The sequence below is a fragment of the Prorops nasuta genome, unplaced genomic scaffold, assembly GCF_024137725.1.
Source record: "Prorops nasuta isolate Cenicafe-Biocafe unplaced genomic scaffold, Cenicafe_Pnas_1.2 PNAS00007, whole genome shotgun sequence".
NCBI classification, from domain to species: Eukaryota; Metazoa; Arthropoda; class Insecta; order Hymenoptera; family Bethylidae; genus Prorops; species Prorops nasuta.
The window spans coordinates 94003-107404 of record NW_027116804.1 but is presented as its reverse complement, the minus strand read 5'-3'; the positions used below and the strand labels follow the sequence as shown (position 1 = coordinate 107404).

The following is a 13402-nucleotide window of genomic DNA, read 5'->3' as shown; positions in this document are numbered from 1 at the left end:
CTTTCGTAAATAAGAAGATGTATTTATCTTATAAAATTAAAAGCTTTAATTTTATTAGCACAATCTTGCTAGAGTTTAATAGCTAGATGGTTATTTAGACGATTTTTAGATAAATTATAACAAAATATATTTCATTTGAATGAGAATTTAATAGATGATAACTGAAAGACATGTAACTAATGTAGAAATAAAATATACCACTAATGTGGTATTCGGGCTCATTTTCATTTTAAAAATATAAGCAGTTTATTGATAATAATTTAAAAAATTTTATTGTAAATATAAAAATTTTAATTTTTGATTAGTAATTGAAATATAAGGTATATTAAGGTTCTTCAACTTTGTTCTTTTTATTCCTACCTGTTTATTGCTCGGGACCGGTACAGACAGGTAAACTGGTAAGCCACGTGGTGTGGAAAAGTCTTTTCAGCTATGTATACATATGTCCTTTTAAATTTTGTTTATGCTGTGGACCGAATACATTTCACACACAAAAAGTACTGCGTCTAGGAGGTTTAAGACCACTTAGGCCCGGTTCCCGGTTCCACAAGCCTTTTTTGATCTGGATTAAAGTTAATTTTGCTATATTCTATGTGACATAAAATATAGTTAAATTAACTTAATCCAGTTTAAACAAGGCTTGTGGAACCGGGCCTAAGTGCCACTAACCGCTAGGAATTAGGGTGAGTCCGACCATAACCTGTAAAGCAAAATTTTACCATGTAGGATTGACAATTTTTCGAAAATACGTATGCTGATTGGCTAATTCACAGCAAATTGGCAATCCTACATTGTAAAATTTTACCTTACACAGGATTTGGTCGGACTCACCCTAAAGGATGCCTAGGATATAGGAATAGGATGTATATATTAAAGAAAAAAAGAAAGAGAGAGAGAGAGAGAGAAAGAGAATGAGCATGAAAAGGGGCGGAGAGGGAGAATAATATGCATGGTGTAACTGAATCATCCACCAAAACTTTGTCTTAACAGAACCTGTATCTCTTTATAATTATATATATTTATAGTTGTTTATAGTGATTTAAACTGGAATTTAAAAATACCTATAGACTTTATTAATCAGTAAGTAAGTGTAAAGTATAATATAAACAAATACTTTTTATAAACACTGCTTTTCCTAACCTACAATTTTCTCAATCAAAAGCATCAGTAGGTGCAATTGTGCAAACTAATAATTGTATCAAAATGAGGCATGTCAAAATATAAATATTAAATACAATTTGAAATTTTTAGAAAAAGAACAATGGAGAATTGGAGCCCATACCTTAAAGAATACGATCCTTTAAAGGCTGGTAGTATAGATGGTACCGATACAGAGCCTCATGATAAAGCAATAACCAGAGCAATAAATGCACATTATGAGCCACCAAAAAATCTCAAATCTAAACCAAGCAGGGTTTTATTTGTAGCTAGATTTGATTCTAGGATAACTGATAAAGATTTAAATGATGTAAGTAATATTCTTTTAATATTTTTCTAATCTGTTTAGAAGATTTACTAATAAAATTTATTTTAATTTAGTATTTTTCCAAGTATGGTGATGTTGTATCTGTAAAGATCATCTTGGATATAGTAACTGGGCATTCCCAAGGTTATGGTTTTGTAGAGCTGAGATCCGAAGAAGAAGTAAGAAGAGCTTTAAGACATAGCACAGACGTAGTATTAAAAGGTAATAAAATATTTGTTGATTATGAAAGAGGACGTACTTTAAAAGGCTGGAAACCTAGGAGGTTAGGTATGTTTAAGCATTTATATTTTTGCTCTTAAATTATCCATTTTCATTGAATATTGAGTGATACAAAATTTTCTAGGTGGTGGCTTTGGAGGAAAAAAAGAGTCTGGTCAATTAAGGTTTGGTTGTAAGGACAGGCCTTTCAAAAAACCGATAATACCTTATGTAAAGAGAAGCCAGTGATTAGACTTTCTTGGGTCTTATTTTGAAATATAAAGACATCAACCCTAAATTATAAGAAATGTTTACAATATAAAATAAGAAAGCATTTTGATGTGGTTTTTAACGGTGGATGTAAATTTAGGATATCAATTATTTTGTGGAATAAGCAGAGGTTCTGGTATGAAGGAAGAGGCAATATGGATTATGATATTCTGCTGATGTTGACAAAAGAACATGGATGGAACTCTATACTAGATACAGTATCGCGACGCCCTCTCACGAGAATGTCTCCCTCCATATATGGTGCCGTGCCGCGGGCTGCTTGTATTTGATGAAGCTCACGCCGAAAGTAACGGCAACATACGATTTTCTTTCAATTTGCTATGTACATTATTTTTTGGTTCACCTGATCTTTCGATTATGTCAACTTTCTTGGTGTGTGCGAACATATTCAGGCAGACGCACACAAACAAAAAACCAAAGCTTCAAGATCAATGTTAATCCAGTCAAAGTATCCCACACCTTGACGTTTACATATCATTACATATATAACAACACAAATATTAGTGAATAAAACCTACGTAATATAAGAGATATTTGATGATCTATATTTCACTAAAAACCTGATCTTACATTAATTATGGTGAAATTTATAGAGTCGGGAACAAAGCTTGAGAAGTTGGAATTGCAAGTACGAAATTCTTAAAATAACTGCTCGACGAGCAAACTATACTTATTGTACGAAAGAAAACAGTGAAATGAAATAACGAAGAGTACTGTTAATAATACACAATACATTGTCCAAGGTTACAATCTGGTCACAATTGCATCCATTGTTCATTATCGATTGCTGGTATTCTTTTACGATGGATTTTGTTTGTTTCAGTTGGAAAAGCTTTTGACAATGGAAGCGAGCGAATAGGGTGTCGCATGGAATCTCTTGTACCTCTGGAAGGAAGTGAAAAGGGTCTGGATTTAGATTGGTCGATGGAGACGCGGGGGCGATAGCGAGTGCGAGTAGTAGAAAAAGTCCGCATTCGACGGGATTCGAAACGAAATATAACACAAGAACGAAAATAGTTTAAGCCAGGATCGAATCCCGCTGGTTGGCGTACCAAAACGATGGTCTACTCGATTTATTAATAGATAGGAAGTAGTTTGTAAGGAGCGAGAGAGTCCGGGATAGGGATAGGAGAAGAGGAAGAAGAAGAAGAAGCAGTAGGTAAACCGAGTCTTGGTGCTATCCATACGGATTCGATTGGACTTCAGAGCCGCTCGAGCTGTCGCGGACTCCACATTCCAACGGAAAAGCTCTTCCCTTGCACTTTTACGTGTTGCGCTACGGAGTATTAAACTCGGCCGGAACCCGAGGCGAGACCATCGAATCGCAGAAACGCGCTTTTACACACACTCACACTCACACACACCCACACAAACACCTACACCCTTCACACATCTCCCTAACCCACAAACCCAAACACTTTTCCATCAAATTCCCTCCCATTCTCAGTGATTTCATCTACGTTTAACCCCACGTGGATTTTTCATCGATCATCGATTACAATTTTCATTGTAAGTTTCTCTCTCTGACACACACACTCTTTACAATTAATATTCACTCTAACATGAAATTTTAACCATGAAAGAACGGATTTTTGTGTATTTTGTATTATACTGTAGCTGTTATATTGCTTTCTACTAAAATGTATTAAATTATGACATATATTTAATTTTGTTTTAAATGCATTGAAATTATACACGTGATAACGAAAAATTAGAGTTAGTCTAATATTTATGGAAAGAATTGCGAGCACGTGTACGAGAAATCGATGATTTTTGTAATTTGCATGTTATTTTACTTGTACGTATTGAGTGATGATAAGTTTTGAACAAATGTTCTTATATTTGCTGAAAGTTGGAATGTTGGTTGATAGATGTGATGGTGGAGACGTTGTTGTCGAAGAGGTATTTTGTTAAGAAGGAGGGGTTGGGGGGGGGGGGGGAGTGTGTGCGTGCGTGTGCGAGAGAGAGTGAGAGAGAAAAGGGGGAAAATCAGCATCGAAAAACGGGTAGCTAAAATTAGAGGAGTCGAGGAGGAAGAGAAGGGGACGGCTCCTTATAGAGCTTGCGATGCCGAGCTTACACGACCAGGGTTAGAGCGTTGCCACTCTCTCTCTCTCGTCCGAGAATATCGGATTACTTTTACGTCGGTGCATCGTCGCTCCGTTTTCGACGCTTCCTCGATTCTTCGCGTTTACCAGGTTCGCCGTTCTAGTTTACCGCTCATTTCTTTTTATCGTTTAATAGTTCTCTCTCTTTCTCTCTCACTCTCAAGTTTCCTCCCACCCCCTTTCTCTCTCTCTCTCTCTCTCTCTCTCTCTAATTAATACCAGTATAACGCGACGAACAAACCATTATTAATTAACGGATAAATAAATAATGTCATTTTGCAGTGATTCAGTTCAGCGTATTGTATAATACAGTGGTTGAGAATAAGAACAACTTGTATATGTGTAGCTCGTTGAAAGTGAATCGTGAATGTTGGTGAAATTAAAATAAATAATTAGTATTTTTTATTTGTGTGTTGCAGCACCGTAAATACTCATAAACATGTCCGACGACGAGGAGCAATACTCGTAAGTATTCAGTAATCGTTTGCTTCGCGGTTTATTATCATTATTGCTATTATTATTGAAATTTGATTCAATGAATTATGGAAAAAAAATATGTAAGTACAACCGAGATAGCAAGTACATAAAAATGAATGAACGTATGAATGAAGGAGTGATTGGATGAGAGAAAGAAAAACGTCGATTGAAAATTTTCACCTCTCGCAATGCAGCAAAGTCATTTGGGTTGTGTACGTTCATTTTTGGTAGCAACTTGTTCGTTAAGTGGGTAAAGCGAGCCTTGACAATTTATACACGAGATTTTTGCCTGCCCCTATTTCGTACCTCCTTGTGTACATTAGCCAATGGAATAGTTATTATTTGCTCCACTTTTTGTCGTAAATTTGTTATACGAGATAATTTGTATGCCCCCATCTTCCCCCCTTTGAGCCCCATTATATCCAGTTGATGTATGTACGTATCGGCTAACACCTATCGTTTTCCCTTTTTCTCTTTTTCAGTAGCGAGGAGGAGGTCGAGGAAGTGTAAGTGTGTTCGTGTCTGATCTGGTTTTCCTATTCCGGTAAAAAATCCTAATCTCGTATAATTGTATCTTTTGCAGGAAGTAAGTTTTAGAAACGGAGCTAACCTATAAAAAAGGCTGTGACTGTGACAAGACTGACTTTTACTACGTTTGCCACTTAAGTTACAGTAGTTAAGCCCGTATTTTGGCCAGCCCCTGCTCTTTCCAGACAACCAATGCTACCAACCTTTTTTCATCGTTATTAATCGATTCGTGAAATCGGATAATAAACGATATTTTTTGCTCTTGCCCTCCCTACCTTCCTTCTGAAAATACGCTAAACTTAGAGCAGGGGCATGCCTCTTTGACAAAAATAGAGCAGCCGGATGAAGATGTTAGAGCACGCTTCTAATATGGATGCTACAACACGATACGAGACACAAGTCCTCATTTTTTACAGTCTTTTTTTGCCAATCGAAAGAAACCATACTTGATTAAATTCTCAAGCACAGATTCATGTCGTTTGTATGTTCACTTTTTCAAATAAAATTCAACCGAAACACGATGCTAAAGACTGATTTTCATTGAAGCTCGAGATTTGGAAATAGACAAAAGTTTGTAAAGTTCAGTCTTGACCGCGTTTCGAAGCTTCGCGAGGCAGGCCGAGGTAACTGAAATGTAACTGTTGTTATGGTTGTTTATTAAAAGATCGAACGTCTCTCTCTCTCTATCTCTTTCTGGCAAAGTAACACTTTGAATTTTCGACAAAATAAGAGAAGACAGTATACTGTATTGTTAATTTAATCAACTTAGGTTAGATTTCACATTTCTGATATCCGTGTTTTCTTTCTGCCCTTCCCCCACCCCCTCTCTTTCTGTATCTTTCCAAAAACAACATACGAAACCAACCAACCAAACTACCATGACCACCATCACCATCACCATTGACGATCGATTGGCTCGCGTGGCGAAATTGAAAAATTCGAAAATCAAAGGCAGCCGGAGAAGAAGATCGAGTAAGTTTTGAAAAGATGCTGCGCTTGTGCAGCTGTTGGTTGTAAAAGCAATTTTGACTTTTAACGATTGTTTACACAATGTCTTATGTCGGTCAATCCTTGTTTATACGTTCGCTATATCTAACTACGTCTTTCTATCCCTTTCCATAACACACAAAAACACAAGCACGTCCTATCGCAAAGTTTCTTTTCTATAGACGCTCCTATCCATACACTAGAGGTCTGTTCTTTTTCGCAAAACTACTGTATTAGTGCACTAACAGTTAAAGTGATAATATGTATATATATTTTAATGCAAATAATTACATCAGTTTGGTATAGTAAAATATCAAGTTAAAATAACAACAGTAGGCGCTTTCTTTTCAGCCTAAATCTCAGTTAAATCTCAGTTGAGCGACTCGATTTAGTATAGTTAATGTGACTTAAACTGTACATAACTGTCACTTATCTGAGATTTAACTGAGATTTTGGCTGAAAGGAAAGCGCCTAGTGTATCGTGTCACAAGGGAAGAAAGTTGACAATTGCGAACGAGGGTGAAGTTGGTAGCAAGAGCGAAGCAGGGCCCCAATAATAAAATTGATCCTAATAATTTCAAGATGATCGGATTTCTAGTTATAATGATATATCTGGAACCAATTTTATTAACTGGGGGATATCATCACACGAAAGCGCAATCTTAAATTATTTATCCCCGTGTAACAAACGATGCTTTTTTTGTAACAAAAATATGTGAGATGTGGCTATTTTCAGTGTGGTTAATTACCGGGCTGAAAATTGTTTCAAACCAGCTTAGCCGCGCATGCGCAAAAGATATTTGCTTCACTTTCGGCCCAAGGAAACACGGGAGTTTTTTACTTTCAAGGAACGGAAGTGAATTAAATATCTTGTGCGCATGCACGACTGAGACTGGCTTAGAAAAAAGTATGTTCACCTCGGTAAACTACGTTTAAAATAGCTACTTTTCATGCACGTGTGATACAAAGTACATACCTGTCTTAATACAGTTAATTGAATCAGTTTGGTACAGTACAAAATAACATATATAACAGTTAAAATGATAAAGTATATACCTGTATTAAATTCAAAAATCACATCTCACTTTGTTATAGTAGATTAATAAGTTAAACAGAGAATATATACACCTGTTACAATTCAATTAAAAGCACTAATTTGGTACAGTCCAATAAAAAGAAGATTATAATTCTGTTCTTTTTCACAGAATTAGTACAATAATATAGAATAAAAAACATAAAACATAATTCAATTAACAATATGAGTTTGGTATGGTACATCGAAAAAGAATGGACCCTATGTTTACTTGTATATCAAAACCTTTGTGCTTGTCTTGTTCTTTAGGCAGTTTTTGCGGGAACTACACAAACGTGATAAAACGAGTGATTGGCTGCAAAGCTTAGGTTGTTTCGTTGTAATTATTATAATTCCGTTGCTTTGGTAAACTTTGTCTCAGTATCGTTTTCGTTGCTCGTAATTTTATTATGTAAATCGTCAACGTGCAAATTTGTTCATATCGTGGCATAATGGTGGCAGATATATCGACTGTTTTACTTTCGTTAGCGTTATTGTTGCTGTGGTTGTTGTTCTTGTTGCTGCTGCTGTTGCTTCTACTGCTGCTACTGCTATCTATTAGATAAAAAATATAAATATATATATACATGTTTACTTGCCGTTGCTATTATTATATCGCTGCTCTTACTAATGTTGTATACTTTCTTGGGATATCTTTTCTTTTTCTTTTTTTTACTCCCTTGTTATGACAAAAGAAGCGCTACTATATGTGTCAAGCAACATTGCGCCACGGCAATTTCTCCCTTCTTTCGTTACCCTGAATTGCGAAGAGAAACAATTTTGGTTCAGCTTACAATCCACAAAAAGTACGATGATCGAATCGGTTTCTCATTGCGATACCTTGGACAAATTACATAAATAAATATATACACATATATCTATATGTATATAGACATAAATCTCTAAAAGATCAATATTAGATGACATTTCGATAAGGAGAAACCAGGAGAATCATCGTTCTCAATTTATGTATCTACGTTTCATGATTTTCATTAGCATTATTGCGCCTTGGAGGAAGTTTAGCTTTAAAGTGCTGCGAGAGGAAGTAAAAAAAGGGTGAACGCGATGTTTGCGCCTGCGCGGCTTTGTGCAGTCCCGAGTAAATGATAATTAACGAGAGAGTTACGATTTACAGTTTTAATAAATGTTTACTTTCTTTTTTTGTAGGGGTAGGGCGTCCCAAAAGTAAGTTGACTCGTGGTTTTTGTTCGTGAATATTGCCTGCCCCCCACCCAGCCCCAGCCAAAAGCACCGCGACGAATCATAAATGATGCGCGTTCCTTGTATATACTTGTAAACAAAGGATAACCGGGAACGAGGCTTTCTTTATGAGGAGTGTAGCGAGAAAGAAAAGAATTCGTGAGGAAGCAGGAGAAACGATTGAAAGAGAGCGTGAAAGTATCGAGAGAATCTTTAGAAGAGAAAATTTGTCAAGGGGTTTGGAGCATTTACGTAACCCTCGCGCGAGACTGATTTAACTCACCGGTTGTCCGTTGCTGGATATTCGCCAACTGTTTCATAAATTTGTGTACGATAACGTAACGCGGTTTATTCTTGAATTTCTCTCTCGCTCTCTGTCGAGAGAACGCCATGTCTCCACTCAACGCACAATACTACTGTATGTATATACGCCAGAATTATAAATATTATAATAAGAGACTCCATCGTGCGCTCTCGTCATGCTCTCTGTCGGTCATTTCTGGAAGCTCTGACTCCCGACTCTCACGCAATCTAATAACCCCAAATCTCAATATAACGTTTCTGTCGATAACTCACAAATTTTCTCTGATTAATAAGCGAGCGATCATGACGATCCAGGTGTTTTTTGTGAGCCTGCTACCCACCAATAAAAAACCTAAATATTCGCACGTATATATCTTGAAGTCAGTCCTGTACCGTGAAATACGAACGGCGCCACTGTCGACCCTAGCTTCGCCAAAACGCTAATTAATATAAATGCTTGTCAATGTTCGAAAGAGCCACGCATCCCCGATTCTAGTATAGTATGAAAAACAAATAACGAATAGATTCAGCGTTCTAAAGGATTACTCGAGAGATCCACCATATCTAAAGAGAGTTACTTTTGTTTTTGCGCTCCTACCTTGTCCAGGGACTCCGGGGAAAATATCGAGTTTATGAAGGTTAGTTTTCACCACTATTCTGCACTGCCCTCCTCTTCTTGGAATTTCCTCCTCTTTTCATTAACGCTGATTTCACTTTTTCAGAGACAAGAACAGAAGAGAAGCGACCTCGACGAACAATTAAAGGAATACATTGCAGAATGGCGGAAACAAAGGGCCAAGGAAGAAGAGGAGCTCAAACGGCTCAAGGTCAGTCACCCTATTTCTAACGATTTTTCCATTGAACATATAGTCACACTAATTCTTTTTTCTCTCCTCGCGAGTGCAGGAGAAGCAAGCCAAGCGCAAGATCACCCGCGCGGACGAGGAAAAAAGGCTGGCCCAGAAAAAGAAGGAGGAGGAGGAGAGACGCCAACGTGAAATAGGTAAATCAATGAGACTCGTATATTGTGAAATTTATGCTGTTTTATATTCCAATCGTTTCGTGGGGTTTCAGAGGAGAAGAAACAACGGGACATTGAGGAAAAGCGAAAGTGAGTATACAGAGTCTGTTTTCTTGTGATTCTTGGAATACTCTCGATCAATGTGGATGTAAACATAACAACGCTTCTCACGACTCGTAGACGCTTGGAAGAATCCGAGAAGAAGCGTCAGGCCATGATGCAAGCGATGAAGGATCAAAGCAAGAAGGGTCCAAATTTCACCATTACGAGAAAGGATCTGGCTGTAAGAGAGCATCCTAGGGATATTCTCTGGATTTTCCGCTAATCTCCATTGTTTTCAGGGTAACCTCTCATCGGCCCAGCTCGAGAGAAACAAGACCAAGGAGCAATTGGAAGAGGAGAAGAAGATTTCTCTGAGCATTCGCATTAAACCCTTGGAGATCGAGGGCTTTAGCATCGACAAGCTTCGCAACAAGGCTACCGAGCTCTGGGACGCTATTGTCAAGCTCGAGACCGAGAAATATGACCTTGAGGAGCGACAAAAGCGACAGGACTATGACGTTGGTGTCTTTTCTCTTAGGCACTACACACTTATTTTTCTAACGACGATAGAATCTGCTTATTTCACTGCAGTGTTTAAGTACTTGGCATTTTTTAACATATTTAACAGAATTGGAAGAAGAATCAATTTTCAGTCGTTCATTACGTTTAACGACTTTAAATATATTTATCATAAGTTAATTATTTCTCGAGTAATTTTGCTCGATATTTCGTATGAAATTAACCCTTGGCTGGTCCTCTGATCTATAAACCACCCCATAGCTCATTGATTACACGAGGCACCCAATCAATATTCCACACAAATTTAAAATTCAATTTTGCCAAATCGAATCATTTTTTTCATTAAATTAACGTTTAAAGAATACATAAAACATTTTAGGATCAAAGAAAATTAAATTTTATCCTCGTAGCAAACATTTTAATACTTGTAGTCTCGAACGACCCAATGTGCCAGCTATCTCTTACGACAGAAGTGTGCCAGTTAAGGGTTAAACCAGGTATAATAATACCGAGTGCTGTAGTCGAATAACACGAAATCCCCGATACGTCATCGTTAGAAAACCACGTTACGTACAAGAAAAATTCATGTATCGCACGAGAGTTTGGATTCTGCATTTCAGTTGAAGGAGTTGAAGGAGCGTCAGAAGCAGCAATTGAGGCACAAGGCCCTTAAAAAGGGTCTCGATCCCGAAGCCCTCACTGGCAAATATCCAGTAAGTATTCGCAAGCCTCAATCGATACAACGACGACTAATCTTTGTCACGTTTCACAGCCAAAGATTCAAGTCGCTTCAAAGTACGAGCGTCGCGTCGACACCAGGTCCTACGACGACAAAAAGAAGCTCTTCGAGGGTGTAAGTATCGCACAGTATTGATCGGTTGAGCGAGTATCGAAAATTTTAACGAGATGCCGAAACGTGCTATGCGAGGACTCGTTACACGTCGGTCCTTACGAGCCAATCGATATAGATAGTAATACAGATTGAATCGCAGGGTTATGACACGCTTCTAGCGGAGTTCAACGAGAAACTGTGGAAACAGAAAACAGAACAGTTCATGAAGCGAACCAAAAGTGAGTCAAGTAGAATACGATCTCTGTGGGTAAAAGTGGTCCACAAAACGCAAACACCCGTGCTTGTCTTCGTTGTACAACAATAACGTCACCTTATGAGAAACCACCTTTTGATGTTGTAACAAGATATTTGTTGAAACTGGAACCCTTTATCTGTTTGGACTTGTTCCACTCTCTTCAAGGTCACGGAGTTGTCTGCTCTACAATTTTGGCGTGTTTCCCCGATTTGTCTCCGAGGACATTGCAAAAAGACGGATCCTTGTCAAGAATATACTTATAGCTACCCCCCCCCCCCCCCACTCTCTCTCTATTTTAACCCATCCCTATCTTCGCGTATCAGAGATAAACAAAAAGAGATAGAGAGAGATTGCGTAACCATCCCAGGTTTGTCGAACGTGTCCTAGCATGCCATTCTTTCCGTTGATGTTTTAGGGTCTGACGGAACAACTGAAGGAGACCATAGAGAAGCAGTGGACCCAGCAGAAAGAGCAGTTCCTCGGGCGCCAAAAGAGTACGTAGTGTTGATGAATTGACGTAACGTAGAAATTTGGGTGTATCCCTTCTTGAGTATCTTTTGGTGTATAAAAAATATTATAAAGTGGTGTGTAAGGAGTGGGGATAATCGAAACTATATTTTTATCTTTGTTGTGCAGCGAAGTTACCAAAATGGTTCGGCGAGAGGCCCGGCAAAAAGGCCGGCGACCCCGAGTCACCGGAAGGCGAGGAAGACGTGAAGGCTGCGGCTGATGACGAGGAGCTGGAGGAGCCACAATTCGATGAAGAAGAAGAGGAGGAGGAGAAGGAGGAGGAGGAGGGAGAAGAGGGTGAAGAGGAGGAGGAGGAAGAAGAAGAGGAGGAGGAAGAAGAGGAAGAGGAAGAAGAGGAGGAAGAGGAAGAGGAGGAAGAAGAGGAGGAGGAGGAGGAAGAAGAGGAATAACTTGGCTGTTAAGCTTATCGTTTATTCCTCCCACACACGCTCTCACTCTCGTTCTGTCAATCAAAATATCAGTCAAAAATCTAACCACAAGAAAATCTCTCATGACCTGTCACGCGAGGTCTCTGTAGAAACCGTCTAATCGGACTTTGATACTGTGCAAAACTCCAAATTTCCTTGGAACTCTCGTTTATCGCTGAAATCTCGAAGAAACGAGATTAAAAGCTCGATCCTTGTTTGATAAGGACACCAAAGTAGCGTTTCTACCTTTGACTTCATGCTAATTGCGATGCTACATCTCATATTTAAATAATTATTATGACTATTATTATTACTACTACTACTACTACTACTATTATTATTATATTGTACAAAAACACGCACACGCATATTATTAAAATAAAGCGGTTTATCATATAAAAATCTTGCGGTGTAATGAATTTAGTACCGAGTCGTTTTGTATTGTTATAATAGAGGTTCCACGAGGTGAGTAAGCATGATGATTGGAGGAATGTCGAGGAGTGGGTAAACGTATTGTAATTGATAATCGTTTGCTAGAGGAACAAAAATTTGTTATTCTTATCAAGCGAATATTTTAAAGACTTCCAATACCCAGCATGGGTTCTCCAAACGAAAATTTAAAAGAGAAAGGAGAGGGGGCTTATGGGTACGGAGAAATGTGTGTATAAAAACGCGAGAAAGAGAAGGTGTTTGGAGAAGGGGAACGAGTGAACCGAAGTCGAGTCATGATCCAAGCGAGACAACAGCGGTGATGGTTCGTACTTGGCGTTGGTAGAGGAGGAGAATAAACAAAGAGTAGAAAAATTAGATCGCTTCGTGGCATGCGGGCCCCGTGCTCTCCAATGTGTTCGATCGTGCGGGGCAAACTCGTGAAAATGACAATAATCCGCGTAAATGTGAGCGTGCTCCACGTTTATTCGAGGTCAGTGTTACCAGGCAGAACGTTAATTGACAAAGAACGAAAGAGAAATGACACGTGAAGATGAGGTAAGTGGAGGAAAAGTCGATTCCTTGCAAATTGCAGAAATAAGCGAAACGCCCTGTAGATGGAACATTCTAGAACTATTGTACAGGGTGCTTCTGTGAAAATGGTAAAAACGCATGTAAATCTTTTCCCATGGATGTACACAGCCGGTATAACTAA

At 38.4% G+C, this 13402-nt stretch overlaps 2 protein-coding genes and 1 long non-coding RNA gene across 9 annotated transcripts; 2 read left to right on the top strand and 1 right to left on the bottom strand.

Moving 5' to 3' along the window:
• The first annotated feature begins 452 nt into the window (after positions 1-452).
• Positions 453-2881, top strand: LOC136775112 (U11/U12 small nuclear ribonucleoprotein 35 kDa protein-like). 5 transcript variants are annotated; one of them, XM_066729608.1, is made up of 6 exons: positions 454-1084; positions 1252-1468; positions 1540-1753; positions 1830-2493; positions 2569-2718; positions 2799-2881. In XM_066729608.1, exons 2-4 carry the CDS (start codon positions 1262-1264, stop codon positions 1931-1933), a joined length of 525 nt encoding a protein of 174 aa, XP_066585705.1. In that variant the 5' UTR covers positions 454-1084; positions 1252-1261; the 3' UTR covers positions 1934-2493; positions 2569-2718; positions 2799-2881. The 5 variants fall into 5 exon arrangements, with proteins under 5 accessions (XP_066585707.1, XP_066585705.1, XP_066585702.1 ...); XM_066729607.1 differs by having other exon boundaries at positions 643-683; positions 815-1084; positions 1830-2718; XM_066729610.1 differs by having other exon boundaries at positions 453-1167; positions 1830-2718.
• Positions 2882-3012: 131 nt separating this feature from the next.
• Positions 3013-12660, top strand: TpnT (Troponin T, skeletal muscle). Of its 2 annotated transcripts, none has more exons than XM_066729596.1 (13): positions 3013-3484; positions 4503-4548; positions 8315-8332; positions 9258-9288; positions 9373-9477; positions 9557-9653; positions 9725-9761; positions 9852-9954; positions 10013-10231; positions 10853-10945; positions 11005-11085; positions 11736-11814; positions 11957-12660. In XM_066729596.1, the coding sequence occupies exons 2-13, from the start codon at positions 4523-4525 to the stop codon at positions 12238-12240; spliced, it is 1173 nt and encodes a 390-aa protein (XP_066585693.1). In that variant the 5' UTR covers positions 3013-3484; positions 4503-4522; the 3' UTR covers positions 12241-12660. The 2 variants fall into 2 exon arrangements, with proteins under 2 accessions (XP_066585693.1, XP_066585694.1); XM_066729597.1 differs by lacking the exon at positions 3013-3484 and adding an exon at positions 4031-4173.
• LOC136775113 (uncharacterized) lies at positions 6078-9248 on the bottom strand. 2 transcript variants are annotated; one of them, XR_010822884.1, is made up of 3 exons: positions 8631-9248; positions 7776-7987; positions 6078-7702 (listed from the first exon to the last, which is right to left on the bottom strand). It is a non-coding gene; the product is annotated as an uncharacterized lncRNA (long non-coding RNA). The 2 variants fall into 2 exon arrangements; XR_010822885.1 differs by having other exon boundaries at positions 7789-7987.
• Positions 12661-13402: the final 742 nt, after the last annotated feature.

Excerpts from the sequence above, each read along its gene's own strand:
- LOC136775112 (XM_066729610.1), top strand. The coding sequence starts at position 1,262 with ATGGAGAATTGGAGCCCATACCTTAAAGAATACGATCCTTTAAAGGCT. Across the intron at positions 1,469-1,539 it reads CTGATAAAGATTTAAATGAT|TATTTTTCCAAGTATGGTGA; the intron begins GTAAGTAATATT and ends ATTTTAATTTAG. Across the intron at positions 1,754-1,829 it reads CTGGAAACCTAGGAGGTTAG|GTGGTGGCTTTGGAGGAAAA; the intron begins GTATGTTTAAGC and ends AAAATTTTCTAG.
- TpnT (XM_066729596.1), top strand. The coding sequence starts at position 4,523 with ATGTCCGACGACGAGGAGCAATACTC. Across the intron at positions 10,232-10,852 it reads AAAAGCGACAGGACTATGAC|TTGAAGGAGTTGAAGGAGCG; the intron begins GTTGGTGTCTTT and ends TCTGCATTTCAG. Across the intron at positions 11,815-11,956 it reads GTTCCTCGGGCGCCAAAAGA|CGAAGTTACCAAAATGGTTC; the intron begins GTACGTAGTGTT and ends TTTGTTGTGCAG.